The following is a 16,645-nucleotide window of genomic DNA, read 5'->3' as shown; positions in this document are numbered from 1 at the left end:
CTGACTGATATATCACATATTCTATTATAATACATTAAAGTGAATATGAGCTGGATAGGATACACCACTTTTCCAAAATTTTTGCAACATTAAAAAACTAAACTTAAATAATTAAGAATAGATCTATTGAGGCTTGGTTACTTTTATAAACATCAGCCACTTTGAGGAATTTCACCTTCGAGGTTGTAGCTAATCCCAAACCAATTATAATCTTGTGGCTCTAAGTAGGATTTGGATATAATCCCTCATCTTTTTCGGTTCATTACAAAGACCTGAAAACAGAAAATAACCTAATTATAAGACATACTTCAGCAAGCAATCAGCTCACTTTACAGGCTATCCCATTTCACATTGTTCAGGGTTGGGGTGCAGTGGTTAGCACTGTCACCTCAAAGCAAGAAGGTGCTGGGTTTGAACTGCCTGGTTAGCTGGGGACTTTCCTTGTGCTGTTTGCATATTCTGCTTCTGCCTTTGTGTATCATCGCACAATTAAAAGACATCCTTGGAGTGCTTGGTAAATAAATTGGTGATTTAAGCTGACTGTCGGTTTAGATTTAAGAGTGTAATAATCTGTCTATCTCTATAAATCAGCAATCAGTCCCGATTACTTTCACACAGTTAGCTGAGTTGGGATGGCATGCTTGTTACCTGATAGTGTTAGTCTAATCGGACTATTCATTTGTTTTAAGCATTGCCACATTGTGGTCATGTTTAAAAATGTATCTATTAGTACAAACCCCTTTGAGATATCTCATTTTCATTGCAATCCAAGTGCATACAGTTGTTCAACTACCATAGCAACTACTTAAGAGATGACAGAATAAATAATAAACTTTCATTCATTAGTAATCTAGCATAGAGACAGACATCAGGAAATCCATAACAAAAGCTAGCCAAAGTTTCCAACAATAAATAAACAGTATGGTGTGATGATCACCAAATATAATTGCATATAATCCGCAGGTATAAAAATAAGATATAAGCAGAAAGAGCAAGCAAAACTGACATGTGTGTTGATAGAAGGAGCTCTCAATCTTTCTCAAATTAGAGTCATTCTTAAACATGCAGATAATGAAACAAAGTTTTCATGGGACTCTGTGAAAAAGAGTCCCATAAAAGCACACCCTATTATTCAGTAGCTTGTAGAACCACCTTTAGCAGCAATAACGTGAAGTAATTGCTTTCTGAATGACTCTCAGTCTTTCAAATCATTGTGAAGGAATTTTGCCCCCCTCTCCATTACAGCGTTGCTTCAGTTCATTGAAGTTTGCAGGCATTCATTTATGCACAGCTCTCTTAAGGTTCCTCCTACAAGCATTTTAATTGGGTTAGGGTTTGGACTTCGGCTCAAGCATAGCAACACCTTAATTCTTTTCTTTCTCAGCCATTCTGCTGTAGATTTGCTGGTGTGCTTTGCTGCAAGGTGCCCAAGCCCTGTAGTTGGAAAAAAACCCAAAAACAAATAGTCACCCCTCCACCATCATGCTCGACAGTTTGTATAATGTGTTTGTGCTGATATGTTGTGTTGTGTGGCTGCATCTCTTTAAAGGACCTTATTCCAGAAGACTTGTTTGTTGCAAACCTGGAATTATATCAAAATTATCCCACTTTTCTATGGCATAAAATAGCCTGTGTAGTTACAAAATGATTCTGTATTGTCTAAGAGGCTTTAGGCCTTAAACTCTCATAAATAACAAATCCCTAAATTTACCCTAATAAAGAACTTTCAGGCATGGTTGGCAATCTGCAAGAATCTCGAAAGTGTTGCCTGGAAAGCAAACCTCAGGGCAGGAAACCCAACTCGAGCTAGTTCGCTCTTCTTCTACTACGTCACTTCCTCCCTCCTCTCTCGCTTCCATCTTGCTCCCCGCATGTGTTTGCTGTTAGTTTACAGGTCAGTCAGGAGCTTTAAATACCTTCTTCTCTCCTCTTTTTTCCACTGATCTGACGGCAAGAGGTAAACGAAAGCCTTTTCTGACTAGATGGCTGAAATCTGCCGCGGTGTGAAGCTAACCGTACTGAGGGGGTTGTGAGAGGCTGTGACTGACAGGCCGATAATTTCCCCAGTTAGCTTAGAAGCTAGCAGAAGTTAGCCTGCAAGTTCTGGCACAAAAGCTAAACCACACCTCATTTCGGTTCAGTGTTCATCAGCTAAACCAGACCTGCTGTTAGCGGTGGTGCTTTCGCCTCAATTTATTTGAGCAACAATAACTTAATATTGGTCTACCTTCGGTAGTTCACACTACAGGGAAAAGGCGTTTGCTAATTAACCTGTGAAGCGAGCAGCGCTTGCTGTGACGCTCACGGCTCCTTTCTGGCTTTTTAAAATGTCTGCTTGCTGTTTTTAATATCTTATTTTACCGCCCATTACCACAGCCACACCCGCCTTACTTTTGTTTGTTTGTTTTCATCTAATTTCCTCACAGGGATATCTTGCCCAGCATTGTTGTTGTGAATTTTCGCGGCACAGTATGTTTTTTTTTTTTTTTTTTTTTTTTTTTTTGTGAGTCATTAGCCAAATTGTATAGTGGGGGGGGGAAACGAAGTTATGGTCACGTGGTTAATTAGAGGCCATCAGCAGGTGTGAACGTAATCAACAGAACCCGTATTTAATATGACAGTTTCTTAATACGCAAATTTGTGCTTTTTAAACACAAATGGATGCGTGTACGCAGCTCGGTTTATTAAACATTTAAGTTTACAAAGGCATACAAAAAACAAACAAAACAGAGAAAATAGCTGGAAATGCCAGAGTGGCCTTATTAAATGAAAAATAAGAACAAATACAAACCAAATATTTTGTTTTGTAGATTATTTAGAATAACACCACTGTGTGTGTGTTTGACCTCCTGTAATTCACGTGGTCACATACACAGGAGTTTGTAAGTCAGGGTTGTCAAACTCCAGGCCTCGCTGTCCTGGAGGTTTTATATATCACTCTGGGTCAACACACCTGAATTAGTTCATTACCAGGCCTGTGTAGAACCTTAAGACATGTTGAGGAGGTAATTTGGCCGTTTAGATCAGCTGTTTTGGATCATGGACGCATCTAAAACCTCCAGGACACCGGCCCTCAAGGCCTGGAGTTCCACACCCCTGTTGTAAGTGCTTGGTTAGCTTTTGTCATGTAGGTAAGACGGCCTCTGATCAACACATGGAAGGACCAAAAATACAGTCTGTGTGAGCCAGTCAGTGACTGCACTAGCTAGAGTTAATTTCTAAACAGCAGACTGGGAAGTGACTGTATTTTGCCAGCTGGCTTTTATTAAATCTGGTCAAATGTTAAGACAAAAATGTTTCAAGTCGGTGTCCAGCCAGATAACGCTCTGCCTTAATAATGGGGCAAACCATTATTAATCTTTTTACTGGTGTAGATGAGTATAAAGGTGTCATTTTAACTGCACTGCTGACTCAGGGTGCTGCTTTCTTATCTGCATGTTGCACTTTATTTTGGTGCCTCCTTTGGGGTGGATTAACTTGTTTTGCTTACTTAGTTTTCAGATAATTACATTTACATACTGACATAATAATATGCAACTTTCCTGCCTTTCAGATGAAAGAAGCAATAATGAATCAAGAAAAACTTGCAAAGTTACAAGCACAAGTCCGCATCGGTGGAAAGGTAATGCACGCAAAGTGAATCTGGCATTACATGAAAATGGGTAGATTTTTTATTGCAAAGCATTTTCTGAGTGTAAATCTGCTGCTGTCTTTTTTTCCCTTTAAATGTGAATCTAGGGACATGAAACCTGAGCTCAAGCAGCTGAATTTTCTATAGTTAGTTTCTATGACAACCAACAGTTTGATCTATAGTTTTGTTGCATGGCAGCAGTAATTTTAGGCAGCGTTGCGTACAGTATATAAATAGAATAAAAACATCCTCCCTCATTTGAGCATAAAACATCACTCAGGTTATGTTGACTAAGAAACATGTTTGTGCGAATGCCCACATTCAGGGAACAGCTCGCAGAAAGAAGAAGGTGGTCCACAGAACAGCAACCGCAGATGACAAGAAGCTACAGTTCTCCTTAAAGAAACTCGGTGTGAACAACATCTCCGGCATTGAGGAGGTGGGGCATAAATCACTCTTGAGTTATTCCTTTGCTTGTGATTTTTCTTACATGCACCAGTACAGATTGTCATTTTTATCACTAAGAATGGGAAATCTGTTTTGATCGGTTCCAGGTCAACATGTTTACAAATCAAGGAACAGTCATCCATTTCAACAATCCCAAAGTGCAGGCCTCCCTCGCAGCCAACACCTTCACCATCACCGGCCACGCTGAGACCAAACAGCTGACTGAGATGCTGCCAGGCATCTTGAACCAGCTGGGAGCAGACAGCTTGACGAGCCTCAGGAGACTCGCCGAGGCTCTGCCCAAGCAAGGTCGGTAGCCTCAAGTTATAATGTAGCGTGTGGTTGACCACACTTTATACTCTGAGCATGTTTAGTCAGACTTTTAGCGGTTTTCAGATATCCACTTGTTTCTGTTAATCTGACACATTTTATGGTATCAGCTTCATGTCTGCTTGCACAGCTATTTTTTTTGTAAGAGTCAACGTTTCTAATGCATAGAAACTGTCAGCCAACCTACAGTAAATCAAAGAAATAGAGGAAGAATCCTTACTAGCAGTCAGACGCTGAGTCAGTCGTCAACGTCTGACTGCTTGTAAGCTGTCAATCATACAGTGTGGTTAGATCTGATGGTACTGTACTTTAACCCCAGAACAATAATTTACAGTTTTTAACACCACCACTTACATCTGGTGACACCAGTATACCAAATAAAACATACCTCCCATCAAATTAAATACAACAATACTTAGCAAACTAAAGTCTGAATGCATATCTGAGATTACAGGTTCACGTCTCTCCTGCAGCTTGTACTGCAGTTTCAGGTCTGTTGCAGAGTGAAAATGCAATAGTTCTAAAATCTGACTGCAGTGAAGACCACATCAGTGACAACAGAATAAGAAGACTAGCTGTGAATGTTTTTAATCTGTGTTTTGACAGAGTTTCCACAGCAGGCGAAGCTTTTTTTGTTGCTGCTAGCTGCTCCTAGAAGTCCTGTATGATATTTTTTTTTTTTTTTTTTTTTTTTAAAACCTGCTGCAGCAGACGGCAACACAATCCATCCATTAGTCAATTGAGATTTCCTTATATTTACATATTGCACAACAACAGTAATTTAATTTATTTGTAATATCATAGAACATGAAGACAGGATAGATCAGGGTAACTACATGCAACATTGTGTACTTCAGACTGATGAGCTGTTACAGCTGTGGGATTGATTCACTGCATCTAATTAAATTCATCCATCCATTCTCTTCCGCTTATCCTTATCAGGGTTACGCGGGGGGCTGGAGGCCATCCCAGCTGTTATAGGGCGAGAGGAAGGGAAGACCCTAGGCGGGTTGATACTCTTATCACAGGGCTAACGGAGAGACAGACAACTGTTCTCATTCAAATTCACACCTATGGGCAAATTAAACTCATCCAATAATCTAACCCAAATAATTTCATGTCTTTGGACTGTGGGAGGAAGCCGGAGTACCTGGAGAGAACACACAGAGCTCCACATAGAACAACCCCGGCCAGATGGTGGATTCAAATTTAGAACCTTCTTGCTGTGAAGCAGCAGTGCTCTGTTTAAGTAACTTTTAAAATGTAATCTGCAAGAGAGAAAACCCACGGCCTCATGCGTTATATTTTGCTTGTACCATATTGAACTAGCACGGTGGATAGTTTGGTCCGTGTCCTGGTAAAGTCTCAGTGAAGCCATGAAGAATGCCATCAGTGTGATGGAGTGATGAAGCCAGCTGTGTCTGAAAAAGGCTTTGGTTTAGTTTGTGGCTACTCTAAGGCTTCTCACAGATCTGTTCTCTTCTTACAGCTGCAGATGGAAAAGCGCCAATTGCTGCAGTAGAAGAAGAAGATGATGTTCCAGGTGAGCAATTTTCATATGTTGAATCAAAGTGTCTTAGCAGTTTGCTCCACCACTCAGAATCAAAGACCAGCCCGACATTTCTCGAGAAAAATCTGTTTGCCTCACATTACAGATTTTTTTGCGGTTCTGTTTGGAAATCCTGCTTTACACTTGTCATTTATTGCTGCGGGATTTTTCTTCTTTTTTCTGTTAGCTAAAAAAAGAAAAAAATCATGGTGGGTTTGCTTTTCTTTCTGGCTCATAAAAAGGGGTCATGTGAAGGGGACTCATCAGTTACTTTTGACAATGGTGCAGTGCTGGGTTTTGTTTGAATCTCATGTTCTTTGTTTATAGGATTGTAAGATTCAGTTTGCTTTTCTTTGTGAAGAAAATGGACCGAGCACATGAGGTTGCCATTACAATAATCTCAGCTCTTTTTTTTTTTTTTTTCCCAGGGCTTCTCTCCCTCCAGCTCGAGCTCTCACTAGCGTAACAAACGATTACATATGTACTCAGCAGTTGAAGCCCGATGGCTCAGGGGTTAACATCCATTGCCATCACATTGTTTTTGGAGTTAAGGATTTCTTTTTGTTCTCTCACTGAAGGAACATGTTTGCTCAGACCTTTTGAATTGTTTCCATTTGAACCCCCGACCCTCTGAGCTTTGAGTTGGATAGGTGGGTTTCTCACATTTCACGGGGTAATTGGAGCCAACTTTTTGATGCCCTTTGCTGTCATTTTTACAGCTGCTTTCAGTAGTTATAAGGGCCTCATATGTCGAGCACATTGCCGTCTGTGTGTAGGAGTGGGAGAGATGAGCAAAGAATTGCATTACACCAAGTATCCTGTTTCACATAAACACACACTTCCTGAATTGTTCTCCAGCACCTTTGAGTCACTTGTGCAGATGGGATACGCATTTACTTTCTTCCCCAATCAATCAATTTAATGTCTAATCTTTTGTTTCAGATCTGGTGGAGAATTTCGATGAAGCATCCAAAGATGAGGCCAACTAGAGGGGCTGGGACTCCAGAGTGTTGAAACTTGACAGGACCATGTGGGGCACAAGATGTTGTAATGTCCTTTTTCAAGGGGTGGAAAATGTAACAGTTAAAGTACCTGACAAGATGGAAAAACACGTCAAATTCTTTTTGGCTTGTGAGCATTCTGTAACATGTGCAACACCTGAAAGTACTTGCATACTCTTAAGTGAATTATTTTTGAGTAACTTTTTTTTAGAATAGTACTCTGTATTAAATCTCGAGTAGCAGTATTTCCGTGAAAGGTATTTTAGTACTCATTCCACCTCCTCTTTGCCACCAGACTTCCTTAATGCTTGTGCTGTGTGGTCAGAGTGAGAGAGTGTTTGTAAAAATGTGGCGTTAAAGGCTCACGTTGTCCTTCTGTTTCCTCCATGTTACTGACCCCCTGAATCTGTGGCCTCCCTAAAAACACCATATCTGGAATAAACCTTTGCTACTGTCAATAAATAGCTAAAAATTCAGTTTTTGTTTTTTGTGTTCTTGGTCAAGTACAGTTCTACAATTGAAACACTGCAACTGCTCTTCTGTAGCCATTCCCAAACTCTCTGTGAATGGTACTCGTGGTCTTTGATCAGTGGTTGTTGATCAGTGGTCATGAGAATTTGCATAATTATGATTAAGGAACTGACCTCCCAGCCCATTGTTCCTTCACTGGGCTGGTTTCAGTCATTATGCAAATGTACTGTTTATAAGATTGGGGAAACCTGCAGTCAGCTGAGACTGAAGAAGTCACTTGGATGAGTGACGAAACATTTCTCCCACAAAACGCTACGTCCAGATGAACAGATTCAACTTTTGGAGATTTACTTACCTGGATGATTGAGAATGCATCAAGAAGATGCTCTTCTGTAGATTTGGTGAGAAACCATGAACTGCAGGTTGAACTTGTAACATCGTTTAGTTCCTGTAAGGTCAGGGCAGTTGCAGACATTCTTTGTCTGCAGATAGTAACAGGGAGGTAAAGTATTCAGTAAACTTTAGTATGTTCCACAATTTACACTTATGAAAATGAGGGTAAGAGGCGTGTTTTTGCTGGGCGAGTAACCATGGCTGTCAATCCCTCAGTTTTACTTTATGGTCAAGAAAATGGAGAGGGTGAGTGTGACCGTAAGTGTATATTAGAATACAGTTATAACAACTACAGAATTATCTATGATGACAAAAATATGAAAAAGTCTTGAATCATTATATTTTGCTTCTAAGGAACCATACTTTAATTTTGGTTGAGTGACAAAACAGTGTAGCGCACTGTTTTTAAGTACTTTACTAGCAGCCTGTTGCAAACACTTTTCCCCCTCCATTTGTTTAGTTGTCTCTATGGAAAATGCCAAAAATAACAATTTAACAGACAGAAAATTGTATTTTTCCAGCATCACTATGATTCCCAGAGACCTTGGATGAAGTGTAGTGTGCCCCTAAAGGAATCAGGGAATCTGGACAAGTGGAGGACAAAAGAAATGGCATGCTTAACACATGAGCAGTATCCAGTCCCAATACAAGATCAAAGATATGCATCTGGTCCTTTGTGTCATCCATCTACTTTTCACTGATGCCTCATCAGACATGGTCAGTATGGAAGGTTGACTTGACAAGCCATACTTAAACATGATCACTATATACGGAGGAGATCGGGATTTTGATTTCACCATAAAGAACACATCTGGAAACACGGTCACAATCATGGATAGGCCTCCCCAAAGTCCAGACCGCAACAGGGGTCAGCGGTCTGGGATCATCAGCAAAACATCCAAAGAGCTTTGGGTGTCTTTCAAGAAGCTGGAGAACTATTTCTGAAGATTACTTAAAAAAACAGAAGCTCCCCTAAGAGAGTTCAGGCTAAGCACAAAGCATGTTGAATAGAAAACTGTTTTGAAATGCCACAACAACAAAGATGGTTAAAGATAATTTAGACAATGCTTTAAATAAAAGACCGACGGCCTTTGAAGATGGCTGCTGAAGAGTCAAGATTTGCTTCAAGGACTCTTTTAGCTAAAACTTAGGTCAGAGAGGCAATGCTGATTTCACAATTTTATTTTTAAAAAGCCATTTTCCAGTTTTGTGAGTAGCTGATGCTGCAATCTGCATGAGCAATTTTGGAAATACAGCATTTTGGATACAAAGAAACAGCAGCTAAATGAAACAATGTGTCAAATTAATTAAACTTGGCAAAATAACAATTTTACCAGCCATTAAGGTGTGCGTTAAAATGATCCAGGGAGGGGGCATCCCAGCAAATCCCCCCCCCCTCCGGTTACAATAGCTCAGTCACATCCAGACCTCAATCTGACTGAAACGCTGTGGCAGGAGCTTAAAAGAACCATTCATAAACGAATGCCTGCAAATCCCAATAACTGAAGTAAAAGAGAACTACTAAAAGAAGAGTGGGCCAAAATTCCTCCACAGTGATGTAAGAATACAGTGATACAGAAAACAAGCACCTCAAGTTATTGTTGCAAACAGTGGATCTACAAGCTTCTGAACATGGGGTGTTCTGTTTTTCACAAGACTCCACAAAGTCCTGTTAAAACCTATTTTCACGACTGTACCTTTCATTTGTAATGAGTATGTTTTTATTTTTCCCCCATTACATTTTATTTGCTTGTTTTTTTTCAGAGCATTATGGCCACTGAAGCATGAAACTCAAATTTTCTAGTGCTTTTCAGGGTAAAATTGTTCAACACAGGCTTTTCTTCCCATCTTATGAACAATATAAAAAGAAAAGCTTCACAGAATCACAGAATGTGATGCTGTTGGTTGTACTTTCAAAAGTTTGACATTTAAGTTAAACTGCTTAACTTCATTGACTCTTGCACATCAGATAAATATCTATAATAAACAGTATTACTATTTTCATACAAACAGCACCACAGCATTTTTGTGTGAGGTCTTTTAAAATTCACAACACATCTGAACATTTCGTATCACTACACAAAGAAACAAACTGACATAACAGTTTAAATTATTAAAATAAATAAATTCAATACATGAAACACAAAGATCTTCAGTAAACGGACCACAAACAGCTTGACAGAGTCATAAAATCTCGTGCCTCAGAAATATCCCGAGTTCAGAGAGTGCGAACGTGAAAATATTACAATAAAATAATGTAATAGAAGATAATAGGTTAGTCTTAGAACACAAAGATGGGCAAAAGGTATTAAATTACAACAACGTAAAAAGTAAGCTCTTTGCAACTTTAGAGCAAAGTCAATTCCAGTCTGCACTGCTCATTTGGCAACATACTACAGGTGGAGGGGAGTGCGTGGTGGGCTGTACTGAAGAACTCAGCATGCTCTTTGACAACCAGTCAGTGTATAGTGATTGGATATGCAACTCCACAGTCAATGTTGAAAAAAGGAAAAAAGTGCAGAGCTTAACAGCTTTTAAGAGGGTTAAAACTGATGTTTCACACACCACAAACCTTCACCTGCATCATGAATAATATGAAGCTTATGAAATATCTCTTAAGGGAACAAAATACTCCTGCAGGCTGACAGACTGGCCATGCTACATGATTATCCAGCGCACAGCAGCATCTCTTCAGTATTTGTTCTCCCTCAAGTGCAGCAGTTCACTCTCTGATCCCCATCAATAACTTTAGCAAGTGTGCCTCCATCACCTGTTGAACTAAACAGAGAAACATACACTGAGGTCATTTAACTGAACTGTGGGCTTTGTGGAAACAAATCCTGATTACTGCGATAGTTTATAAGCATTAAAAGTGAAAATTAAGAACAATATTCACATTTCCATGTGACCATTCTTCACTCTGAGAAAGGAGAAAGTGTGGATCTGGCAGGAAAAGGCGACTTTGTGTTTATCTTAGCAGACTTTTACTTTTTTGGAAACAGCAGCACTGTCAACAAATTCTTATCGACTCAAATCAAGTTTTACAGGACAAACGCCAGGACAATTACTAATTTTAGGCTTTGGCAGCAGGACAAAATCTAATTTTTTTTTTGGTAAGTTCATGCCATGACCGAATGATTCATTATAGGAAAAAAAAGAAATCTCAAATCTAATTTCGCTGTCCTCAACCCATAAGGTGTCAGATTTTTACAGAGGGAATATGCCTGTATATATTTCAAGCATCCCCCTCAGAAAAAATCCACCACAAACTATGTGGCAGATATGGAACAACAGCGCTGTGCTGACCAGTTCCAGCACATGCGGTGAATGGAAGATGGCCTCCTCCACTACATCCATGAATCTTCTCTGTGGTCTTCCTCTTTTCCTCCTGCCTGGCTGCTCTATATTAAACATCCTTTGTTCAATTGATCCACTACCTCCCCTCTGCATGTCCAAACCCTACTCTCTCTAAAGATATTAGCTGAACAGGTAAAATGAAATGAAGTCATAACAGTGCCTGGTTGTTTATTCCTTTAAAGAAACACACACTCTCTCTCTCATTTTTTATAAATAAAAGTATAGTTCTGGGGTTTGTGCAGCAAACTCTAAAGTTAATACATATTAGAATACAGTCAGGGTTACTCCAGAGACAACTTGATTACTGAGACTGTTCCAGCATGTTTCTCAGCTGTGTTTTGCTCTTTTTCTCACATACCATTTCGGTGGCCCATGGCTACAGCCATGTCCATTGCATTGAAACCCGAATCTGACTCTATGGTAGGATCAGCACCGCTCTCTGAAAGACATGCAAACATACAAAATTTCAATCACTGTACATCATTTTCTGTTAGAACTCAACACAACTGCTTTGCTTACCCTTTAACAAATATGAACACAGATGTTCCTGCAAGTCAAAGATTTCTGCTCACCTAACAAGATTTCAACACAGCGCACATGGTTGCCATGGACAGCGTACAGCAGAGGGGCTCCTCCATTCTAAAAACCCACAGAGATAATAACATTTAATACCAAGATCACAAACTGAGCGGAGGCGCTACTTTAAACTAACTTTTTTATAATAACATACCCAGTCATATTCATTGACATCGACGCCACAGTCAATGAGCATCTTCACAATATCTGTGTATCCCTTACTGCAAGCCAAGGACAATGCACTCTCTCTCCCTTTGGCTAGGAGGTTAGGGTCAGCACCCTACAGCGAAAAGTGTCACAGGATGACAAACAGACAGTAAGTGAAGAAGTCTTGCTCAGATATAATAAACATATAAACAGAATAAAAAGTTTTCAATGAATATTCCGTACATTTTGGAGCAGAAACTCCACCACAGCGATTTGTCCGTGTGCAGCTGCCCACATCAGCGGGGTGAAGCCCTCCTCATCTTGGAGATTGATTACAGTCTCTGTTAAAATAAATATGGAAAATAAAACATAACACTGTATTTAATCTCCATCTACTGGTCTAATTACATTTTTAAACTTTATATTTTGCATACACAAGTAATTATTAAGATTCAATATCTGCTGGTAAACTGATGAAGAACTGTTGTTTTTCTCTTTTATGTGAAGGTGAATTCAATGTCTGAGAAAGAAGGATTTAAAAATTCTAAAAAAGCAGAATCTTTAAACATTTACAGTTAAAAAAAAAAAATACACGCTTATCCAACAGCAATGAAAAATAGAATTAGTCTCTTTTGGAGATTTGGAAGAAAAAGGTCGAGTTTCTATTTGCTATAACCTACTAATATCTACTTTTAAAGTCTCAGCAGCGAACAAGTTAAATGCCCCGAGAAGCAGCAGATAACAGGACATATATGAAACAAACTGGAATGAGGCTTGTCTAAAGGCATAAATATAAATAAAGCATCTTCAATACAAGTAGCTGATGTGGACTTATAACTTCTGTTAAACCTAAACATGTTTAAATGAAAAAGGAATCATTCTTCACTTTTCATGGGAATACCCAAACATTCATAAAATCTGGAAAGATGTCATCAACTGTCTGTCAGAGGTGTTCAACTTCTACATCCCTCTAAATGTTAAACTGTGCCTGCTGGGAATTTACCCAGTGGGCTTCTGACAAACACAAAAGCACTATGCTGGAAGAGTATGGATGCTCCTTCTATGAAACATGGGATAAAGGAACTTTCAGAATGTATCAGTCTGGAAAGAATAACATTGTTAAAGGAAAATGGAAGAAGTTTGTTCATATGGTTGGTTCATATACAGTTCACATCTCTGCGAACTAAACATTATAGAAGATTGAAAGTAGACCTAGTCTGTAAAAATGTGGAATCATTTATATTAATTTATGTTTCTATTTTAAAGTGTTGAACTTCATTGGTATATAATTTATGCATGCTTAACGGTGCATGTATGACAGTGATGTTTTTGGTTGTTACCGTGGTGCAATTTTTCATTTAACTAATTTTGGATGGCTTGCACTCCATGACAACAAAAACTGTAATCCTTTGACAGCCTACCTTGTTCAATCCTGCTGGCCAAAAACACCATCTCCCCTTGGGCTGCCAGCTGATGAATAGATAAAGCTGAAAGGAAACAAATGCATGTGTAACAATTACATTTTAACAATTCCGCTCACATAAAAACAACGAAAGAAACTGAAGTTGAAAGAAATGATGGTACTTACAGTGCACCAAAAGAGGTGTGGAAGACACCTCATTGCCTCGATGTTTATTGGTGAGAGTGGTGGACTGTTTGATCGGCGAGAAATGTTTGGTGGTGGATGGTGTGTAAACATGACGCACTTGTATACCCGGGGAAGGTGAGGTTTGGATGTTGCACTCGGCTGACAGAAGTAAAACACGTTTATTAGTATCGTGTATTCGACACAATCACAAGTTAATCTAAGACGAAGAAACAGGGTTTTGCTTTTTTCTTACCTTTAAACAAAACGGAAGCCACCTCCAGATCAGAGTTCACCTGATCCTGGATGTTCTTACTGTCCTCCTCATTGAGCGACTTTACAAATCTTGAGCAAACATTCATGTCGAAGCGGTTGGGTAAGATGAATTTGATGCCCATAGCGACATTTTGGGTGTTTGTGTCGTCTGGGCTTGCACCCACCGACTGCTCAGTCTTTATGGCACTCAAGTCAGGCATTACACAGATCCCCTCCATGTCCTCGGAGACCAGAGGGCACTCTGCGGTCCCATCTGACGCTGACACCATAACGTTGTCCATCCCCGGATCACTCACTGAGCTTTCACACTGAGGTTAAACGGTGTACTATGCACGCTTGAAACACGGAGGAAATTTATGCTAAAAATCGATGGAAATCAGCACTCTGCGTCAGAGTCATTTTCATTTATCCTCGCCTGCGTACTAAAGGGACACAGAAAAGCCTTGCAAACAACAGCGTGTGAAACATATTAACTAGCAAACAACAGATGGTGGTTAACCAGTACTTAGCATGCTAGCTACTGTTAATGTAACCTTCGGCCCGGTACGCTGTGTATGGAGAACGGATTGCTAACCTTCATACAAATTAACCGTAACTATCAAGAAAGAAATATTTATTTTATAAAATCAATTAATCTAAGTCCATAAGCATTTTTAGACATTTTTTCTAGATAAATTCCATGCAAGCGTCGCTCTTTTGTCGGTGTTTTGATAGATTTGCACATGCGCAATTGGACGTCTTTTAAACGTCGGTGCATCATCTTTTAAACTCCCCCTAGTAAGTTCCGACCGGAAACTACATCACACAAACAAAATACCAAAGCTGTTATTTAATGGTAGGCCATTTAATCGACGGTCTGTTACAGTTTGAAGCAAAGTTACCATAGTTTTGTATCTTCTATTTATTTTTTCTTTTTATTTCATTTAAAAAAATTTTTTTTAACTCAGTTTAGTTTTAGTTAGTTTACAGAGTGAATTTTCTTATTTTCCTTTTTAATGTTTGAATTTATGTTGAATGTTTGAGTTTATTTAACAAACTATCATATATTAAAAGTGAGGATATTTCCTCTATATTTTTGTTTTATTTGGTTTTATTTGGTTTTCCAAGTTCACAAAATCATTTAGTGAAGTCTGAAAAAAAAAAAGGTTATTTATCTAATGCTTCAAATATATTCACCGTCTATCCTGTTCACTCAAACAAAATATCCAGTGTGCAGCAGGTTTCTGGGCAGAAATGCCATCTTGATCCTAGAGGTCAGAGGAGAATGGCCAGATTGCTTTGAGCTGTAGACAACAGCCACTCAAACAACCACTTGTTAGAACAAATGTATGCAGAAAAACATACATTGAACACAAACACTGAAGCAGATGGTCACAAGACCACAATTGGCACTGCTCCTATCAGCTAAGACCAGGAATCAAAGGCTGCAGTTGTCACAGCCTGTGGATTATAGAGACTGGACGTAGAGAAAAGGACCCACATGCACTCGTGTGGAGGTAGCCAGAATAAAACAAAAAGTGAGCCCCTTTTCTGTTCACAAAAGAGCAAAGTGGCCATAATCCAAAAAGTGAAACATAAATCCAAAAAGGGGAAACTGAAAACTACAGTATAACCACTAGGAAACACACTCATGCTGAAAACCACTAGGGGCAAGAGAGACAGGAACAGAAACACATGGTCTGACACAGGACAATGGGGGGCACTCACTGTATATGTGCAGAAGGGCAGTTAAGGGAAGCGGAGACAGCTACTTTACACTTTAAAGTCACTAGGAGGTGCAAGCTAGAGCAAGTACACCAAGAATACATGAAACATACATGAATACCTGAAATATAAACATTAAACAAACCAGGAATCAGAACAGAATATTCAAATAAACACTAGAAAGTCCAAAAACTCTGAACCACTGGGTCAAATCCCCCAATACCATGACAACAATTTGCACAGGCTCATCAAAATTGAACAACAGAAAATTGAAAAGGTGCTGCCTCATCTGATGAGTCTCGATGTCATCTGTGAATTTTGGAGGGTAGGGTCAGAATTTGGCATAAAAGAGTATGCGATCGCAACGGTTCAGGCTGCTGATGGTGATGGAGTAATGGTGTCGGGGGATATTTTCTTGGCACACTTGAGCATCATTTAAACACCACAGCCTACCTGAGTATTGTTGCTGAACATCTCAGCCCATTTATAAAGACAGTGTAACCCATCTGCTGATGCCTGCTGCCATCAGAATAACACGCAAAATCCCAAAACTCAGATCATCTCAAATTTGGTCTTTAAATACACCACTGAGTTCACTGTACTCAGACGGCTTCCACAGTCAGCACCTCTTAGCACACAGTACAGCACCTTTGGGATGTGTTGAAATGGAAGATTGGTGTCGTGGATGTGCAGCCCACAAATCTGCAGCAACATGTGTGCTGATGTCATGTTAATATGGACCAAATTCTCTGAGGAATGGTTCCAGCACTTTTTTGACTCTATGCCATGAAAATTAAATCAGTTCTAAAGGCAGAAGGGGATCCAACCCAGTACTAGCAAGGTGCACCTAATAAAATGCTTAGTTTGCATATGTCTTTGGTTCAAGCTAAAGTCTGAGAGAAATGAATCCCACCTTGTGTGGACGCGTGTTCTAAATAATATTCAAATTATATAATTAAGTAGGGGCTTATGTGAGAAAAGCTACAAAAGCTGAAGAATTTGAGCTTGTTTACTTATTCCTTTTAAACAGTTTGCCACACTAATGACAGGGAATTCAAACGTCCTGCCAATCGTGGTTATTTTCATGGCAAGGTCAACCTTACAACACAATAATCAGATTTAAAGGCCGTGACAACTATTTCCTCAGTGAAATCCTTTTATTCAGAAATAAATGTGGA

The 16,645-nt window shown here is 39.4% G+C and overlaps 2 protein-coding genes across 3 annotated transcripts; one reads left to right on the top strand and one right to left on the bottom strand.

The window, feature by feature from the left end:
- Positions 1 to 1,835: 1,835 nt before the first annotated feature.
- btf3 (basic transcription factor 3) lies at positions 1,836 to 7,426 on the top strand. 2 transcript variants are annotated; one of them, XM_085358460.1, is made up of 6 exons: positions 1,836 to 1,894; positions 3,554 to 3,622; positions 3,957 to 4,070; positions 4,186 to 4,387; positions 5,898 to 5,951; positions 6,900 to 7,426. In XM_085358460.1, the coding sequence occupies exons 2-6, from the start codon at positions 3,554 to 3,556 to the stop codon at positions 6,944 to 6,946; spliced, it is 486 nt and encodes a 161-aa protein (XP_085214586.1). In that variant the 5' UTR covers positions 1,836 to 1,894; the 3' UTR covers positions 6,947 to 7,426. The 2 variants fall into 2 exon arrangements, with proteins under 2 accessions (XP_085214586.1, XP_085214587.1); XM_085358461.1 differs by having other exon boundaries at positions 1,893 to 1,957.
- Positions 7,427 to 9,850: 2,424 nt separating this feature from the next.
- ankra2 (ankyrin repeat, family A (RFXANK-like), 2) lies at positions 9,851 to 14,494 on the bottom strand. The gene is made up of 8 exons (XM_085358459.1): positions 13,744 to 14,494; positions 13,491 to 13,649; positions 13,324 to 13,389; positions 12,146 to 12,243; positions 11,910 to 12,035; positions 11,752 to 11,818; positions 11,538 to 11,618; positions 9,851 to 10,600 (listed from the first exon to the last, which is right to left on the bottom strand). Exons 1-8 carry the CDS (start codon positions 14,042 to 14,044, stop codon positions 10,545 to 10,547), a joined length of 954 nt encoding a protein of 317 aa, XP_085214585.1. The 5' UTR covers positions 14,045 to 14,494; the 3' UTR covers positions 9,851 to 10,544.
- Between the last annotated feature and the right edge of the window lie 2,151 nt (positions 14,495 to 16,645).

This window comes from Diplotaxodon limnothrissa, linkage group LG7 (assembly GCF_057381915.1).
Source record: "Diplotaxodon limnothrissa isolate DT_005_m linkage group LG7, D_limnothrissa_male_GT1.1, whole genome shotgun sequence".
Lineage (NCBI taxonomy): Eukaryota > Metazoa > Chordata > Actinopteri > Cichliformes > Cichlidae > Diplotaxodon > Diplotaxodon limnothrissa.
The sequence above is the reverse complement of the archived record's forward strand: the minus strand, read 5'-3'. Positions and strand labels throughout refer to the sequence as shown.

What these genes read in the sequence shown, in the direction of transcription:
- btf3 (XM_085358460.1), top strand. Translation starts at nt 3,554, where the DNA reads ATGAAAGAAGCAATAATGAATCAAGAAAAACTTGCAAAGTTACAAGCA. An exon ending in ACATCTCCGGCATTGAGGAG is followed by an intron (nt 4,071 to 4,185) that starts GTGGGGCATAAA and finishes GATCGGTTCCAG; the next exon opens with GTCAACATGTTTACAAATCA. An exon ending in CGAGGCTCTGCCCAAGCAAG is followed by an intron (nt 4,388 to 5,897) that starts GTCGGTAGCCTC and finishes CTCTTCTTACAG; the next exon opens with CTGCAGATGGAAAAGCGCCA.
- ankra2 (XM_085358459.1), bottom strand. Translation starts at nt 14,044, where the DNA reads ATGGACAACGTTATGGTGTCAGCGTCAGATGGGACCGCAGAGTGCCCT. An exon ending in GGCTTCCGTTTTGTTTAAAG is followed by an intron (nt 13,650 to 13,743) that starts GTAAGAAAAAAG and finishes TACTTCTGTCAG; the next exon opens with CCGAGTGCAACATCCAAACC. An exon ending in AGCCATGGGCCACCGAAATG is followed by an intron (nt 10,601 to 11,537) that starts GTATGTGAGAAA and finishes TTCTCTGTTTAG; the next exon opens with TTCAACAGGTGATGGAGGCA.